This window comes from Vicugna pacos, chromosome 6 (assembly GCF_048564905.1).
Source record: "Vicugna pacos chromosome 6, VicPac4, whole genome shotgun sequence".
Classification (NCBI taxonomy): domain Eukaryota; kingdom Metazoa; phylum Chordata; class Mammalia; order Artiodactyla; family Camelidae; genus Vicugna; species Vicugna pacos.
Genome location: NC_132992.1, coordinates 68,309,687 through 68,327,447, shown reverse-complemented (window position 1 = coordinate 68,327,447; position 17,761 = coordinate 68,309,687). Strand labels below are relative to the sequence as shown.

General features: G+C 47.2%; 1 protein-coding gene across 7 annotated transcripts in view; it reads left to right on the top strand.

Annotated features, from left to right (window-relative positions):
- Window positions 1-17,761, top strand: part of MAP3K9 (mitogen-activated protein kinase kinase kinase 9) — a 78,535-nt gene that overhangs the window by 8,375 nt on the left and 52,399 nt on the right. For 3 of the 7 annotated variants that reach the window (XM_072963325.1, XM_072963326.1, XM_072963327.1), the window contains one exon: window positions 7,468-7,881. In XM_072963325.1, coding sequence (XP_072819426.1) covers window positions 7,650-7,881 — 232 coding nt within the window. In that variant the 5' untranslated portion in view covers window positions 7,468-7,649. Of the gene's footprint in view, window positions 1-181; window positions 990-7,467; window positions 7,882-17,761 lie in introns of those variants that run through there. The other 4 variants (XM_072963324.1, XM_072963323.1, XM_072963322.1 and 1 more) reach the window with 3 other exon arrangements.

Genomic DNA, 17,761 nt, shown 5'->3' with positions numbered 1-17,761 from the left:
GACGCAGAGGGCGAGCGACGTAGGCGCAAGGGGTGGAGAGGGGCGGGCCGGGTACTAGAGGGGCAGCCCCAAGCGTGGCGGGAGCAACCTGCAGACGGGTCAGCGGCGGCCAATGGGAAGACAGGTTGGCTCCGGGGCGGACCCGGGCCCCGTAAGCCCCGCCCCCTCGGGTCCGCAGGGCTGGGGCGGAGCCAGGTCCGCGTCAGGTGGTCCCGGGCGTGCGAGCGGCGCTGCGGGCGGGGCGCGGCGCGGAGTCGGGAGCGGCGGCCAGCGGGCGGCGGCGGGCACCGGCAGCTTGAGCAGGTACCCGCGGCGGAGGTGGCCAGGCCGCCCAAGGGGGCGAGCGCGAAGGCAGGGGCTCCGGCCCGCCGCGCCCCCATGCTGCGGTGAGCACTCGCGCTCGGCGCACTGGTCGCCTCGCCGCGCCAGCGCCAGGGAGCCCGCTCTCCCCGCCCAGTCAGCCCGGGCCCTACCTGCGGCCGCCGTCGGGGGAGGGGGGTGCCCCCAGCTCTGCGGAGCCGCATGAACAATAGGTGGCGGCGGCTCCTGCGGGCGGCGGCAGCCCCGCACCCTATGGATCGGCCGCTCCATGGAGACCTCCAGAGCGCTTCTCGGCTGCCTGGCGAGCGCCGCTGCTGCCGCCCCGCCGGGGGAGGATGGAGCGGGGGCTGGGGCCGAGGAGGAGGAGGAAGAGGAGGAGGAGGCGGTGGCGGCCCCCGGGGAGCTGGGCTCCGACGCGCCGCTGCCCTACTGGACGGCTGTGTTCGAGTACGAGGCGGCGGGCGAGGACGAGCTGACCCTGCGACTGGGCGACGTGGTGGAGGTGCTGTCCAAGGACTCGCAGGTGTCCGGCGACGAGGGCTGGTGGACCGGGCAGCTGAACCAGCGGGTGGGCATCTTCCCCAGCAACTACGTGACCCCTCGCACCGCCTTCTCCAGCCGCTGCCAGCCCGGCGGCGAAGACCCCGGTTGCTACCCGCCCATTCAGTGTAAGGCGAAGGCGGGGCCCGGGAGCCCGGCAGGGAGGAGGGGTGGGGGGAATGGTGTAGGCCTGGGGCTGGTCGAGAAGGGAGCAGACCCCTCCTCCAGGGTTACGTTAGGGTGGGCAGTGATTAACCTGGGAGTGGATGTGTGCGCGCGCGCGCTCACGCTGCAGGGTCTTTGGGCCGTGCGATGGGCGAGATAGACACGCCGCAGGCCTTGCCTTGGAACCTCAGGCCCTTGGGCTTCTTCACCTTCATCTGACCATCTCAGCAGCAGCTCCTGATTCCACATCCTCAAGCTCCAGCATGAGAATCTCCCCTCTTCCCCCACCCCCAGTCTGGAAGGATTTTAGGCAAGCTGGCGGTTTCTGTTATAACCCTAGTCCCCAAATCAAGGACCTTCCTGACCTCTTCTATCGCCTGTCCCCGCCCCTTAAAGGCATTTGCTTTCAAGGAGATGGGGGTGTCACCGCAGGGCTGGGCTGGCTGGCTAGTCCCGGAAGCCTGTGGGAACTCAAGGCTAAAGTGTCTTTGAAATACCGTGTTGATTTCTTGGATACTAATCTTGTAGTTCAGAAGTTGTACCTTAAGGAGTCTCGCTGAATAATGTGCTAAGAAGGGTTTGTGTATGTGGAGAGGCAGGTGTTGAGTGGAGAAATGATTAGAGAGGGAAAAGTATGTCGTTCCCCCGTGGGAGACCAGGAGCACAAGGCACAGTGGCTAAATCCCAGCCCCTTGACACCCAGACAGTATATTTTCTCCTTTCTTTTCACCCTAGATCCTTGCCTATATTTGGTATTTGCCAAATCACAGGGGGATCATGCCCAGGGGTCCCTCCCAAGGCCTTTCTTCCAGTGTCCTGGTTTTCACCAATTTCCCAGGAGCCGCCTGTTCCACACCCTGTAATGAAATTTTCTTTGTTTTTTCAAAGGAGTTAAATTGCCATTAGAATCCTTTAATCGGTGGTGCTAGGTGGTTTTAGAAGAAAGATATAAATACCTCCCAGTGCAGTTTATACTACTTTGCTTTTGAGTGTTTACATAATTTCTTTCCTGTTAAAAAAGTACTGTTAGTACAGATGTATCATTATTTATTCCATATTATAGATATTTTGCATCTTAGCTGATTTAAAAAAATCATTACCAAGGGCCAACTTTAAACATTTAGTTTTATTTTTTAATTTTTAAAAATTTTTTGTTGTATTTTATAGTTCTAAAATTTTATTTGTAACAGTTATCTTTCTATTCCTGTGACTTATTTTCACGGAAACAATTGTGTTATTATCTTAAGATGTTTATTAAATACCATCCATTAATATCAAAATCATTAACCCCTCTCCTTTTTTTCTACTCTCCTTTGTTTTTTATTGGTGTTTTGACTGTCAAATTGATGTTCAAATCTTTAGTTTCCTTTGTTTCTCTCTCCCTCTCATTCAGTTAAAAACTTCCTGCTTCTACATTTTGATCTTTATAATACTTAGAGGTGACAAATTACTTTAAATTTTTTTCTAGGTGTTACAGCTTTTTGGCTTTTTGCTGCAAAGATGAAGGCTAAGGGTTCTAGCATGTAGTGTCTCAAATAGTGTTGAAGATGAACTTGGTTACGTGTTGGAAGAGATGTTAGCCTGTAATAATAAGCATGTTAGAAAACTGTAATAATAAGCATGTCAGATTTCAAGGCTCTTTGTGGGTGAGGTTTTGTGATTTTTTTTTCAGGGACAGCTAATGTCAGACTAGAAGAGCTGTATGAGGTTCACGAGGAGGAACTGAGTTTCTTTAGTATCTTGTGCTTCCTGCTGTCAGAGTCAGGAGTGAACATGACTTAGACTGAAAGAATGCATCTGCAGAAAGCCAGACAGGCCCACAGTGTGTTACAGGAGAAGCTTCTTCTCCTTTGGGCACCCAGGACTTAACCTTTATTGTAACAAAATTTACCTTGGGTGGAGTAGATTCCTAGATCTAAAACTCAGATGATGAGGAAGTAGAAAGAATCCGTGTTATTGAAAGAATTGACTTGGAAAGCGCAACATCTGAAAGTCTTGGTGGGTTATTTTATTTAACCACACTGGGAGTTCTGATCTTGAATGATATTCTTGATAATTCTCAATTCAGATAATTCAGGAATTCATTCTTGTTTTAACTCTTGTCAAAAACCAATTAAAGTGCGCAGTGAAAGAGAGATACTGTATTAAATACAAGGAGATAAAGAAATGATAAGATAAGGAGGTGCTTGTGAGTCACACATGCACGGAAATTGGTGCTGTAAACTTATCATTTCAGTGCAGTGCTTTGATAAAGATGGACACAAATTTGCTGGCAGATGTGCCTCTGATCTGTATGCTGTGTCCACCAGTTGAGTTAGTGTCACTTAAAAAATAAAGGTGATCGACCACCTTGTCTCCAAAGACTTGGAGTGAAATTGATCTGCTGACAACTTTTCCCAACTTTTTGAACTTCCCCTCTGGGGCATGGATTTGACATTAGATTATGAATAGAAGACACAAAGTCAAGTAATAAAATTCAGTTTTAGTTTCAAATGTTGCTTTCCAAAGTGAAAATTTTGTTTCAAACTTTAATCAAAACAGAAGAGGGGGAACTTACTAAATCTTGTGACAAAGAAAGCATATAAGAGGGTTATTATAAATCATCTAACATTTATAGAGTGCTTTTATTCCCTCCAGTGTAGGTCTTCGAGTTTAGCTCTCCATGGGGCAGACAAATATAAACAGCTCAGGAGCTTGCTTGTCTTCTTTGTTTTAGTGAAAGGTGGAAAATGTACCGTTCTGAACTTATCATCTTGGGAGATATATAACCCTAGGTATTAAATTTTTTTTTCTTACAGGAGAGTTGTGTATATTTTTCAAGCAAGGCATAAATTAAGGTTATTTCTAATTTTGCATTTTTTTCTTGCATTCATTAGAAATATAAGGATGTATTTTCAGATGTAATTAAGGTTTTTAAATGAATGAGATATGTACCATTTACTTACCCCAAACCCACCAGAATATACCTATATATTTAGTTTCCAAGGATACAATTGAGAGGGAATAACATCTTGACTCCAAAAATGAAAGAAATAAAATATCTTGTTCCTGATATTCCTGGAAATTTTCTTCTACAGAAACTGAAAAATGTGCTGTATGAGACTTGACCTCATTCTTACTTAAAACCAGGTCTTGACTGGAATGGGGAAGGGAAGGAGAGCCCCGCATCCTCTGAGCTGCAGCTGAAGGTCTAGTTTCTATCCAGAGGGACTTCTGAGCAGGGAAGGAAGAAAGTACCCTCCCTTCTCCCTGCATTCCCCACTGTTGTGTCTTCTGTCTGCTTGTAAGCTGTGTTCTATACTTTTCTTGAAGGCTGGTCATAATATTTCCTTGACTTAATAGCAAGAATCTGAGTTTATGTTCTCTCAGAGAGAGATTATTGCTTTGCCTTCTCCACAGAGGTTTTCTGTCTTCTGTGAAATTCCATTAGAGGAGCTGTCCCTTCAGCACTCTAGTTGAGAATCTCATCTTTTGAATTCTCTTATGTTTAAATAAATATTTAACACCTCCCTTGTGTTCACAACTATGCTTCAGACCAGAGGAAAGAAGACAGAGTGCAAGAGAAAATAAAACAGTTAATTCCCTTAAGGAGAATTCACATATTCAATTGAGGAAATAAGGTGTGTAAATACAGATTTATTAAATAGGCACATATCTTCATCAGTGAAAAATCTGGTAGAAAAAAATGAGTGTTACTTCCCTTCATGAGCAAGGGGACTCCTAACATAACTTACATTCTCCTCCAAGGGCGTTTCTAATCTCCTTGACATAGGCATATTTTTCTCTTTCATGAAGATGGATAAGGCAAGAATTCGTAATCAGTCAGAATTCACTTTAGGACCAGGAAACACTCAAGCTATTTTAAGCAGAAAGCGATTTAGCGCAGGAAATGAGGTGCTTACGGGTTTGTTGAAAGGACAGGGAGAAGGGGCTCTCAGATGGACGTAGGGGACCAACTCCCAGAACGCTGCAGACCTGGCCCACCAGGCAGGCTGTTGCTTCTCTAACTGAAAAGGCATAGAATCAGGAGTTGCCATTGAAGCTGTTGACTTCAAGAACACCCTGTCATGGTTGCCGTTCGGAGATCATTAGGTGACCACTTGGCCTTGTGTCATCCCTTTCCGCATCCACAGAGCTAATGATTGGACACTGACATGCTATTGCAGAAAAACCCCACTCCTCCACAGAAGAGTGAAGCCAGGAGAAGCAGCAGGGAGATGGTCCCCATCTCACTTCTGTCTTCCAAATCTTCTGCATCTCATTGGCTGAACCAGAACTCTGTCAGGGAATCTGGGAAATGTGGTTTTTAGCTTTCTGGTCTCTGTAGGACTGAAAGGTATGCTGGAGGATTGTAGAATGGATGTTGATTGCTAGTCTGCAGGACCTGCCATACCATTTATTCTTCAAGAAGATTGCTAGGTGAGATAATCTTGAACAGTTGGAAACTTTAGGGTGAAGATGGGCTATATATTTCATATACCTAAAGGCAGTCCAGCTAACTTTTCCTAAGAGTTTCCTTTGTGCCGACTGCCAAGTGCATTACAAAATATAAATGAGTATTAGCCCTAGGTAAGATAGAAGTGCTATAACCAAGCAAGAGCTGAGTTTTGAGCACCACCAGCGTCTGAATAGAGGATGGAGGCGGCATGGAGCTGGCTGAGAAAGGATGGGAACAGGCAGCGGTGGACAGTTCCTCTTTTGGTCTTGCCAGAAATTTGTATTCTTAGTTTTTTGTTGTTTTGTTTTGTTTTTTTAACAAAGTGTGACTATTCTCTGTATTTGTTTCAGGAAGGCCAATTCAGTTTTTTCCCCTGGATCTGATTTTGGTTTATTTCATACCGACGTAGATTCCGCCCCCCCCCCCCCCCCATTTTACTGCACTGTCTGTTGGCCACCTACTGAATGTTCGGCATGGCAAAGGCACTGGTGAGGAAGGCAGGCAGAATCCACCCTTGTGGTTCTTGCAGTCTATCAGGACGATAGGCATTGAACGAGTAATTATAACCTTGCTGAGTCTTGCCAGATAGAGACTCCTGTGAAAGTGCTTGATGGGGGCCTGACCTCATTTGGTTTGGGGTTTGGGAAAAATTCCTCTAGGAAATTATAGTTAAGCTGAGACCTGGGGGATAAGTGTGAGTCAGCCAGGTAAAGACAAAGAGACTGAGAAGACGGAGGACGGGGTTTTCATGAGTAAAAGGAGAGCTAGCACTTGCTCATATAGCAGCACCATATCTAGCCTGAGGTTTTTAATCACTCGTAGTTCTTATTACCTATGCACGGAAGCCTCTCCAGAACCAAAGACAGAATCAAGTGCCATAAGTTCAGACCCTGTATTTGGGAAAGAGGATGAGTGCTTGGATGTGGTGCTGGGAGCCTCAGGGTAGAGCTGTGGCCCAGGCGACTGCTGGAGGGAGATATTTCCTCGGAGACTCCTTCCCCGCACTTCTTTGTCACCGGGTCCTGGTGGAACGAAGTTGTGAAAGGCTCCCATCTTCATGGCTGCTGAAGTTCAGACCCTTGTACTCATGTGCCTGGGTCATTCCAGTGGCCTCCTTAGTGGATCCTTTTGCTGCAGGAGACTGTCCACCATGTCATAGTCCACACGGCTGCCAGAATTGGTTTCTTGTCTAAGTCACAAGTCGGACAATACTCCCTTTCTTAAAGATACACGACTCCTGTCATTTACAGTGTGGAGTTTAAGTCCCTCAGAATGGCTTTAAAAACATTTCATGACCTGGCCTGGAGCCTCATCTGCCCTGATGCGTATAATGCAGCCGCCCTGGACTCCCTGAAGTTCCTGATGTGCCATGTACTCTCATGCCCCATGCTCTTGCTCGTGACCTTCCCTCTGCCTGGACTGTCCTTCTCTGCCCTGATTCTCATTGCCTGATGAGATCCCTCCCACTCATTCTTTAGGCCCCATTTCAAATATTGCCTTCCCTGAGAGTCCTTTCCCCTCTCACCTTGTTAAACCCTGTCCCTGGGTGGGAGTTAGTGATTTCCTAATCTTCAGATCATACAAAGCTACAGAACTCTTGTCACACTGCAGTTTGGTTGTTGTCTGTCTGCCTTGGCACTGGATTGTATGCTTCTCACCACCCAGTATGTGCATAGTAAACTCTGAAGGAGTCACATAAAAACAATCTCCCTCAACTCTCCCTCTAGTTAAAATGGCTGGTCTTGGTACAATAGTCTACAGGATGTTCCAAGTGGAACTTATTTCATGAACATTTATTGAATGCCTACTGTGTGCTAGTCCCTGACAATACTGCAACAGAAAAAAGTTCATCCCATTTCCTGTTTTTAGAGAGTTTATAGCAGAGAGACAGAAAAGCCAAGTGAACAGACAGCTTGCTGTGTGTACCCATCCAGGTAAATGGGCGATTAAATGGTGCCTGCAGGACTTTTCTGACTTGCTTCTCTTTCTCCTCTCTTTCTCAGTGTTAGAGATTGATTTTGCGGAGCTAACCCTGGAAGAGATTATTGGCATCGGGGGCTTTGGGAAGGTCTATCGTGCTTTCTGGATAGGGGATGAGGTCGCCGTGAAAGCAGCTCGCCATGATCCCGATGAGGACATCAGCCAGACCATAGAGAATGTTCGCCAGGAGGCCAAGCTCTTCGCCATGCTGAAGCACCCCAACATCATTGCCCTCCGGGGGGTGTGTCTGAAGGAACCCAACCTCTGCTTGGTCATGGAGTTTGCTCGTGGAGGGCCTTTGAATAGAGTGTTATCTGGAAAAAGGATTCCCCCAGACATCCTGGTGAACTGGGCCGTGCAGATTGCCAGAGGGATGAACTACTTACATGATGAGGCAATTGTCCCCATCATCCACCGCGACCTTAAATCCAGCAACAGTGAGTACCGAGCCATGGGGCTGGGGGGCTGAGAGCACTGTCACACTCAGTCCCTGGCTTCCATCAGAGTGGATTCCCGAGGAATCTTAGTGGGCAGGGAAACTCCTTGTATAAAATCAGTCCATCTTTCAGTTGAGATAGAGGAGGTAGAATGAGTGCCAGTGAAATTGGTTTAAGAAGAGAAGAATGAGGCACCAGAGGCGATAATTCTGAGCTCTTACTAGCAGGCAAGGTTGGCAGTGTGTAATTCTGATCTACTGCACAAAACAGAACTTACAGATTTATTTTTCCGCTTGAAGGAAGGGTGCCTGTGATTGCAAAAAGGATTTTCCTCTTTGGTGGAACAGCAGGTAAAGCAAACCCATCCTACCTGTTTGCATTTCTACCTAAACACCCCAGCCTGAGGTCCCCACCAGAGAAGGCGCCGTATAAGAAAGAGGAGATGTGCTGTTTAAGCTGTGAGGCCCGTTCAGGTGACTGTGTCAACTTGGAGAGCTTGACCTGGTGGGTAGGACTACAGCCCTCCTGACGGCCTCGGGGTAGCAATAATCAATTGTCATAACTGCTTAGTGTTTAATAGCAGGAAACTGAGAAGTAACTGTTTATTAAACATCTGGAATCTATAAACTAGACTGTAAAGCAAGTGTTAGACATAATTAAATGATGAGTTGGTAGGAACTTCAGTCTCTTTCCTTGGCTGAATCAGCAGGTGCTGGGAGTACACGTCTTTGCCTTGGAAACTTGGATTTTCCCTTAACCTAAACTGCATGGCAGAGAGGATGCAATTTGCTAAGTGGTATATGCTTAAAGTCACTCTGAGCATCCTGTCCAGAGAGGGAGGAATTAGGACTTGGGGCCCCAGAAACTCCACTCTCCGCATCCTTCAGCTTTGAGTCCAGAAACCTTTCAGACTTTGTTTTGCTCCCAGCTGTTCCAGATGTGGCTTATTTTTCTGTTGATGCTATTGTGAATCTGTTAATTCAAAAGATACATTTTAAATTACTTAGGTAGTAAGTGTTTTTGTTGTATAAAAATTAGAAAGTAGAGATAAAAAGAAGAGAAAAATCACCCATAATGTTTTCCTTCAGAGTATAAGTCTTACATTTGGCATATTTTCCCAGAAATTTTTGGAGTATATATGGCTTATATATACACAGCACACTTTCCAATTTATGTTATTTTTTTAAGCTTTTTTTTTTTTTTTGGTGGGGGTAGGTAATCAGTTTTATTTGTTTATTTATTTAATGGAAGTCCTGGGGATTGAACCCAGGACCTCGTGCATGCTAAGCACGTGCTCTACCCCTGAGCGATACCCTCCCACCTTCAATTTACTTTAAAATAGCTGTTGCTACCTTTGCCTCTTCTACCCACACCACCTTCCCTCTTAATAAAAGCAAAATTCATCCTTGTGTGAGTATAGAACATTAAATACATATTTTAGGTATAATGCATGTGAAGGATTTAAGTTTCATAAAATGAAATCTGGTTTCTCTTTTCCTTCTGACATTATTCTCTACTGTATGATTATTATCATCCCTCCTCCAAAATTCTGTTCTTTAAATGTATGAAGTAAATTAAAACTTTTGGTGACCCCCCTTTTCGAAGTAATTTCTACCTAGAGACTGCTTTGGTTGATGGGGTAAGAATAAGATGTGTTGGTAGAAAATGTGATATAGAAGTGGGATTTAAGAAATTTTTTCTTATAGCCTTATTATGCTGGGAGAGCTGGGCAAAGTGTATTAACCTTATATAATTGAGCCCATTTAGAAACTTGGGCTAGGAAGATGGAATTGTAAAAGTTAATAATTTCCTCTATGAAGTTTTAAATCTGGGTGTAAATTCAAGCTGTAAATACAAGATTTTACGTTTTTATGATTTACGTTTGGAAAGGAAAAGCTAACTTGCCAAGGTTCTGCTGTTCGCAGGAGATGGCAAGAGATCTGACTGTCATCTGTTACTCAGGAGACAAAGCATTGGTCCTTCTTTGTCCTTAGGTGGAGTTTAGGATTGCCGAGGGGGGCCCTCAGATACAGTGTATGATGGCAGGAGTGGGACTTACACATAGGGCAGTATTATAAAGGACCTCATCAAGACAGTTGATGCCCTGAAATGTGCATAGTCCATTGGGCTGCGTGGTTGGTGCTGACGCTGGTGCCTGCTGTAAGTCTCACGTGTTGAAATGGGTAGCTCCTTGACATTTGTCTGTAGGTGGCTGTTTGCCTGGATTTGAATTTATTCAACGTGAGCCTTGATGACATCGTTATTCTCATTCCATTGCTCTGTGTGCATAACTTGAAAATCACTTTAGAAATGTTATGCCGCTCCTTTGCCTCCAGTTTGAGAGTCATAACTTCTTTGTATTTTGCAGACCTGGGGATACTGGCCTGTCTCTCTTGATTTTTCTTAGGGATTCCAGAGAGTTGAATTTTGGTCACGGTTACATGAGGGCAGAATTCTATGAAGTGTATGTGTTAGTTGACTTTGAACCATTAGTGAAAAGAGTAAGTATATAAGGGGGCTGTCTTTGTGGAAAAAGAAAGTAGTTGGTGATAAACATCTACAGAAGGTTCAGTAAAAAAGTGATTTATTAACTGCTTTATTATCCTGATGACCCACTTAAAAAAGTCACGTGCTGTTTACTGTCAGTAGGTGTGTACAGCATGTAACATCCTGTGTTCATATATCATCTGCAATAAATTTGGGTTTGATTGCACCTAACCTAAGAAACAAAACAAAATAGCAGTGGCTAAGACAAAGTATACGTTCGTTTGTCTGAAAACAGGTCTGTAGGGCCTTAGGGCATCTCCACATGTCATCAGGGACCCAAGCTCCTGTTTTCATTCCATCATCCCAGCACATGGCTTGCATCTTGGGGTCACCTTACGGTCTAAGATGTTTGCTGAAATGCCAGCTATTTGGTCCAAGTCACAGGCCCGAAGGAGCAGGAAAAGCAGAAGCAGAGAAAAACTGCTCCCGTGGCTGAGTTGCCTCCTGTTAACTTCCCAGAAGCCCAGCACAACACGTCTGCGTGCATTCAGTGGCCAGAAAGGAGTCACATAGCCATGGCTGGTGTTGGGGAGTCTGGGAGATGGAGGCTTTCATTCTGAGTGGTGTTGAGTCTGGCTAATAATCAGGGTCTGTTACCAAGGAAGAGAGGGGGCATGGCTAGTGGGGAATCAGCGGGCAGTCTTACCATGGAACCTTGGGACTCGTGTGGGGAAGAGCTATTAGCTGTTTAGCATCACACAGTCAGACAAGGTTAGCCAGGCCCTGGGACACATGGCTCAGACCCCTGACTTAACAGATGGTTTCTACTGCTTTACTGCATTGCATCATTAACTTAAAAATCTCTTCTTCAAACTGCTCATTAAAAGCTCTGGCTATAAAAGTGGAGTTATGTGTCTCTGCCCCTCAGATTGGGGAAAACCAGCTTCTTGATTTGTTAGCAAAGGTGTTAGTGAGAGATCATCTTTTAGTGGAAAGACTGTCCTTTTGGGGGCAGGTAAGTGGATTTCAGGATTTTGGCTTAAAGGCATTTGGCAGAATAGCAGTTTAATAGGGGCCATTAAAAGTCAAATCAGTGTAAAAATGAGATCATGTGAAAAAGCTTTGGAAGATGAAAAGCCTTACTCAGAGTGAAGGTAGTGTTATTACTTTTATGTTATTATTAAATAACTTTTTTCCTCTCCTTAGAAAACAGAAAAATATAGAACTAAATATGGTGCGTGTTTTTCCAATTTTTGCATTTATGGATATTTGTTTTCACCCCTAAGGGAAATCCGAGTAAGTGCATTGCTGTAGTGTGCCTTCTCCCTCCCCTTCTTGTCAGTGTATTGTGACCACGTTCTGATGTAAGTATTCTTCTGCCGCAGAAAAGGTTGTAGAGTATTCCACTCTTTAGGTGTAGATGTAGTGTATTAACTAAAGCAAACTCCTACATCAGCATCGTCACCAAACCCCCTAATAATTAATGATGATGATGATGATGATGAAGAAACAGGCAGCTAGTGCTTATTGAGTGCCTGCTCTAGGTCAGCCGCTGTCTAGGCATTTCACATGGATTCTCACCTAGTTCTCACGGCAACCCAGTGCCTTTGTTTTTATGAGGAGGCTGAGGCTCGGAGGGGCGGCCGTCTCTCTGGGAGCTCACTGCCAGTCCTGAGAGCAGCCGTCGGCCCGGGTCTGGCTCCTCGGCTTGTGTTCCTGTCTGCTGCCCTGCTGCTGGCATTCTGCTGGGGGGCGGCTGGGGTGTTTCACGGCCCCACTATTCATTTCGTGTGCCCTATAGTGCCTTAGTTTCATATGATTAGGAATAATACTCCTCTGCTCACAGAGCCTTAGCATCCACAGTTCATTAATGTATGATCAACTCAGCCTTCATTTCGTAGGAGCGGAGGTGAGTGAGAAGTGTATCTGGTCTGGGGCTAGCCACGCCTGCCTTCCTCCTTTCAGACGGCCCCTTAAACAGGACGTCTTTGCTGCCTTAGCTCCCTCTTCTTCCTCTGAAAGCATTTTCCCCTCAAGCCAAGCTGGTTTCCCCTTCCCCCCGGAATACCCTCTGGCCCTCCCAGCCGCGTACCCTTGCCATGGAAATAACCTTACTTTGGGGGCTACGCTCGCCTCATCCCTCTGCCTCTCCAAACCCTACCCGTTTTCCTGTGCTCATCTCAAACCTGGCTACTTTTCCTTCCCGCTAGCCCGTCACTGTAGACAGTGTTAAGTAGTCATTTGGTGCCTAACATAGATTGCCTGGCTAGTATGCAAAAGAATATTAGGATGACAAGGGACCAGAGCTGCTGGTCCAGTGGTTGCAAGCACAGATGCCTTCTGTGACGCCGGAGGGCCCGGTGGGCCTGCTGCTGAGGGAGTGCGCGCTCTGCCCAGCACAGCACAGGCCGCCAAAGGACACGGCCAGACGCCGCGCTGCTCAGTTCCGTCCCCCCAGCCTCCTCTCTTTGTTGGCTCTGATTTCAGGAGCATTCCCTACGTCTCCAAGTAGACGTTGTGTCTTTAGCTTCCAGGCAAATGAATGAGTGAATAAGTGAAGAAAGTATCACTTTCTGGTCTACTTGAAGGGTCTCCAGATGTAAGAATTCCCCGTCTCTTGTCTGAGGACGTTCCTAAGGCCTCACTCGCTTGGAGGCTGCTGTCCTTCCTCAGCATAACCTCCAGGCCTGGGATCTTGCCTAATGCCAACCTGTTCTGGGTGCCGAGCGTGGCATCTTTATGGTGCATTTGTGACCCACCTCTGATGCCCCCACCTTCTTCCTTCCCGCACCCTTCCCGGGTGCCAGCCCTAAGTAACTCCTGCTGGCCTGACCCTTGTCTCTACTGCGGCCTGTTGGAGCCGGCCACTCCCAGATGTTGCCTGGATCTCCCACCAGTCTGTCCTCTCCAGCCTCAGCTTCTTCTGTTCCCAGCTGTGAACCCCCTGTCAGGCTCCTCCCAGGGTCCGTCCTGGTTTTGTTAAATTGTGTGTTTGGATTGGCTGTTCCTCTTGCAAATGGAGGCCCAGCGCACCCCCCCAGCCCCCCTGCCCCCAATTCCATGCTCACATGTGCTTCAGGCTTTTCTCCAGCCACCTCTCAGAGTTCACAAGGTGAGGAAGTGGGAGACCTGCTTTCTTGAAGTATGAGGAGTTCAGAGTGTCCATTGTGCCCTTGGCCTCAGGCTGGCTGTCATATTCTGAGCCGCAGCCCCAGACTGCATTTCCTGTGCAGAATTTCTCCAGGCCGAGAGTCTGCTTGCTGCGAGGTGTGTGGAACTTTGTGACCCCCTGAGTCCACCGTCTTGTGTCCATGTTCCTGTACATGAAGGTAGAGCATGCTCCCACCTGAGGGATGTGGCAACTAAGGCACAGGCATCCTGGCCAGGGGCCGTGTGGCAGAGAGGGCTTGCCTAGTAGAGGGTGAGGAGTAGCCATTATTCTCCCGTAGGAGAGTAAGAGGAACGGGTACCTCATTCCCAGGATGGATCTGCAGGCAGTGAAGTATCAGCTAGAGAACCCAGTTCCCAGTCTTTTTTTTTTTTCTTTTAATGGAAATATTGAGGATTGAACCCAAGACCCTGTGTATGCTAAACATGTGCTCTACCCCTGAGCTAAACCCTCCCTCCTCCAACTCTCTGTCCCTTTGGAGAGGTGTGTAAATGACCTTTTCTGTGCCTTCTGAACTCATACTCAAATGAGATACTCCCAACAATACCCGGTTTAGGTACTGCTGAGTCTGTCCGCATTATTCTCCCCATTTCTGGTCTTTGTGGTTCTTTGCTACAAGTTCCCTCTTATAGAGAGGTGAAGGGTGATGGACACATTTTGAGGGTTTTCCTGGCAAAAGTGTGCAAGCTCTCAGTGAATTAGATTTCTTCTTTGGTTGCAGGAGACCATACCCAAGGTTAGCTAGCAGCCACCAGGCATGTCCCAGAGTATTGTGTTCAGTTGATGGGTAGCATTTTCCATGAATACAGAGACACATTCTGCATGTCAGAATAAACATACGAGTGAGCAAAGCTGAAATGAGGCAGATAGCCAGCCAGGTGACCGTGACCCAGCAGGAGAGCCCGACGAGGCCAGGAAGTCGGACCTGCAGGCCGCGCTGGGCCTCTCAGTTTTTTTGACTTTTCTGGGAACCATGCTTTCCCCTCTCACCTGGGCACGGCCGTCTCCTGCACAAAGGTGGTTCTCATTTGTGTGTCATTTTGAACACTCAGTGCTGAGACTCTAACAGGAATTAAAAACAGCAAAAACAGGCCCTGCCCTCAAGGAGCTCCCTGTGGGGTCAGGGAGAAGGGCCTAAAGCCAGCATACTGGCGCCCAGTGTGAGCATGTTCCCCCGGGAGGCCTGGTGCCCCTGCCGGTCCCTGAGGATGCTCTCACCTCAGCTCTTTCCTGAAGTTGGAGGGGCTGAGAGCGCCTTGTAAGGATTCATGAGGGAAACTGCCCCGTCTGTGGAACATTTGCCCTCATATCCCCCAGCTTCCTCGGGGAGCCACCTGCCTTTCCTTCGCCTGGTGACTCTGGGGTCTTCTCTGCAGCTTCCCCAGGGGCAGGGAGTAGCTGGGGACCCTGGACAACATTTAGGCCCCTACCAAGCAAGTGTTAGAGTTAGAGCAGAAGATGTTGTGTGAAGACTCTTGGTCGCTATTTCTGGGCTATGACTGAGCCCTTAGCTTGGGGTAAGGGGTTGGGTTCAGGGGAAGAAAGGCTTTGAAGGGTATAGGGGCTCTGATTTCCACACGATTCTTCAGTCTCTTCCCCTTTACCTGCATTTCCTCTGATTCAAGCCACGATCACCTTGAAAGTCAGGTAAATTATTATGTCTTCTCTTCTCCACACCCCTCCCCGGGCAAACCTGGTAACAGTGGAGTTGCCATCTCCCCCTTTGGCAGGTGGCTTGCGGCACTGTCATCGCTCAGGGTCAAGATTTGAGTTCTGGATCTCGAAGGAGACAGGATGAGAGTCTGCCTGTGTCTCTTTTGCTCCGTGTCTTTGGGAAAATTTTCCATTCCTGACTTGGTACTTCCCCTCATTCTCACGAGGTAGCTCAGGTCACTTGCAGATGGGGAAACCGGGACACAAGACAGTGGCAGTGGTCCGGTTGAGTCAAGAGAAACATGTGGCTTCTTCCCCAGGTCACCCGTCTATTTACTTTGGAGTCCCCGCCAGGACCCCCATCAGCTCCCTGTGAGCCACACTTGCTCCTCTTACTAAGAAGGGGTTGTTCATGGAGTGCTTGAACCTCTTGGAGTCTATGTAGAATACGTGTAGATTTGTTTTGAGGAGAGAGGGTTACAGCTTTTACTAATCCAAGAGTCAGAGAAGGCTATGAAACATCATTGTAGAGAACTTCTTAAATTGGGCATCTGGGAAGAGGCAGACAGGTGCAGTGGACAGAACAACGGCCTGGTACCCCCTTGGCACTGCCTGGCTGGGTGGCCCTGCGCACATCTCGTGATCTCTCTGGGCCTCAGATTCCTTGTCTGTAAAATGAGAGGTTTGGAGCAGTTGGTCCCTGAGGTCCCTCCCAGGCCTGACCTTATGTGACTTGAAGCGTGAATGTGTGTGTTTTGAGGGTGGATGCTAACAGTCTGCCTTAATCTGTGTGTTGGGCTATGGCGCCCCCAGGCTCCCTGCCTCTGACTTCGTTGCAGGGGCCGAGGCTCCTGGTGGGGAGTCTTCCTCAAGCCCTTTAGTGAGAAGACAGCTGCCAGGAGCCCACAGGTGCTCCCTTCCCCCTTTGCTGCCCAGGGCATGACAGATGGCCTTGCTGAGACAAGGTACTCCGGTCACATGAATCTTGACAGGGACTCACAGTACACCAAGGGCAGCCTTCATCCTGGGAGCAGGTCGCCGTTAGTCAAAGGCCACTTCTGTCCTTGGAGCCGAGCAGGGGGCATCCTGGTGTCTCAGAGTTTTTCTACTGGCTCCCCGCTCACTTCTCTGATTCAACAAAAGGCTTTCTCACACAGGACTGAAGACCACTCGGGTGGCTTTAATTGTGTGGCCCTGTGCCCACTCACCAACAGAACTGCTAGAGACAGTGCCTGTGCAGCGCACTAGACGGACCATGAGACACAGAAAGGAGACACGTCAAAGTGTGGGTCACGTGTCCCTTTCCCTCCTAACTTCCCCGGGAGTTTGCTCTCTGTAGGAAACTTGGAGGTTTTGATTTGAGAAGAAAGAATTTCCCCCTTAAGCATGGCATGACATTATGAACCACTGTGGTCTAATGGAAGGAACAGGGCTTGGGAGTCGGAGAGACTTGAATTTAAGCTAGTTCTTGAGCCCCTGGCATTGGGCATGCCTCTTGGAGTGCCAGGATGCTCACCTGTAAACTGTAGACAATAAAGAACAGAGCAGTGATGTTTTAAGGTGGCATGAGATGGTATGTATGTGCCAAACATCACACAGGAACCACAGTCAGTGCAGAGGCTGCCCCCTTCCCCTCTTACTGAGGAATAGGAGAAACGTCTTTCTATCCCTTGGTATTTTAGGTGTACCCAGGGTGTAGTTGGGTTTCCTTTTTTATTAAAGCAGTATGAGTTTGTTTTCTAGGTCTGTGAGTCTGTTTCTGTTTTGTAAATAAATTCATTTGTATCCTTTTTTTTAGATTCCACATATAAGTAATATCATATATTTGCCTTTCTCTGACTGAACTTCACTTGGTTATGATAATCTCTAGGTCCGTCCGTGTTGCTGCAAATGGCATTTCATTCTTTTTGGTGGCTGACTAATATTCCATTGTGTGTATGTATATATATATATGTGTGTGTGTGTGTGTATGTGATACATATATATATCACATCTTCTTTATCCAGTCATCTGCGATGGATTTTTAGGTTGCTTCCATGTCTTGGCTATTGTAAACAGTGCTACTATGAGCATTGAATATGAAAAAACATGTATATAAATATATAACCGAGTCACTGTGCTAGTTTCACCAGAAACTAACACAACGTTGTAAATCAACTATATATCAATTTTAAAAATATACAAAATTAAAGTAGTATGAGGATTTTAGACAGCCCTGAGCTGCCTTCTCCAGAGTCAGCCAGGGGTGTTTTTATTGGTCCCCCTGAAACGGACAGATTTGTTTCAGCCAAAGCCATTGAAAGGCATCTGTCCCCTCCCTGCACCTTCCTACTGTGCGTGGACCTCTTGTGGGAAAAACCTATCTGTGCCTCACTCTCTCTGGATGCAACTTTAGCTCGCAGTGCTTGGCCCGCTGAGAAACGCTGCCTCGTCTTGTTATGGCCTTTGGCCTGATTGAAAGGGACAGCTGGCCAGTTTTATGCCTCTGCTGGCCTCTCAGCTGATAATGAAAATGCTTTTGCCCCAGGAGGAAGGCAATATATTTCTCTCACTCCCTTGTCTGCTGCCAAG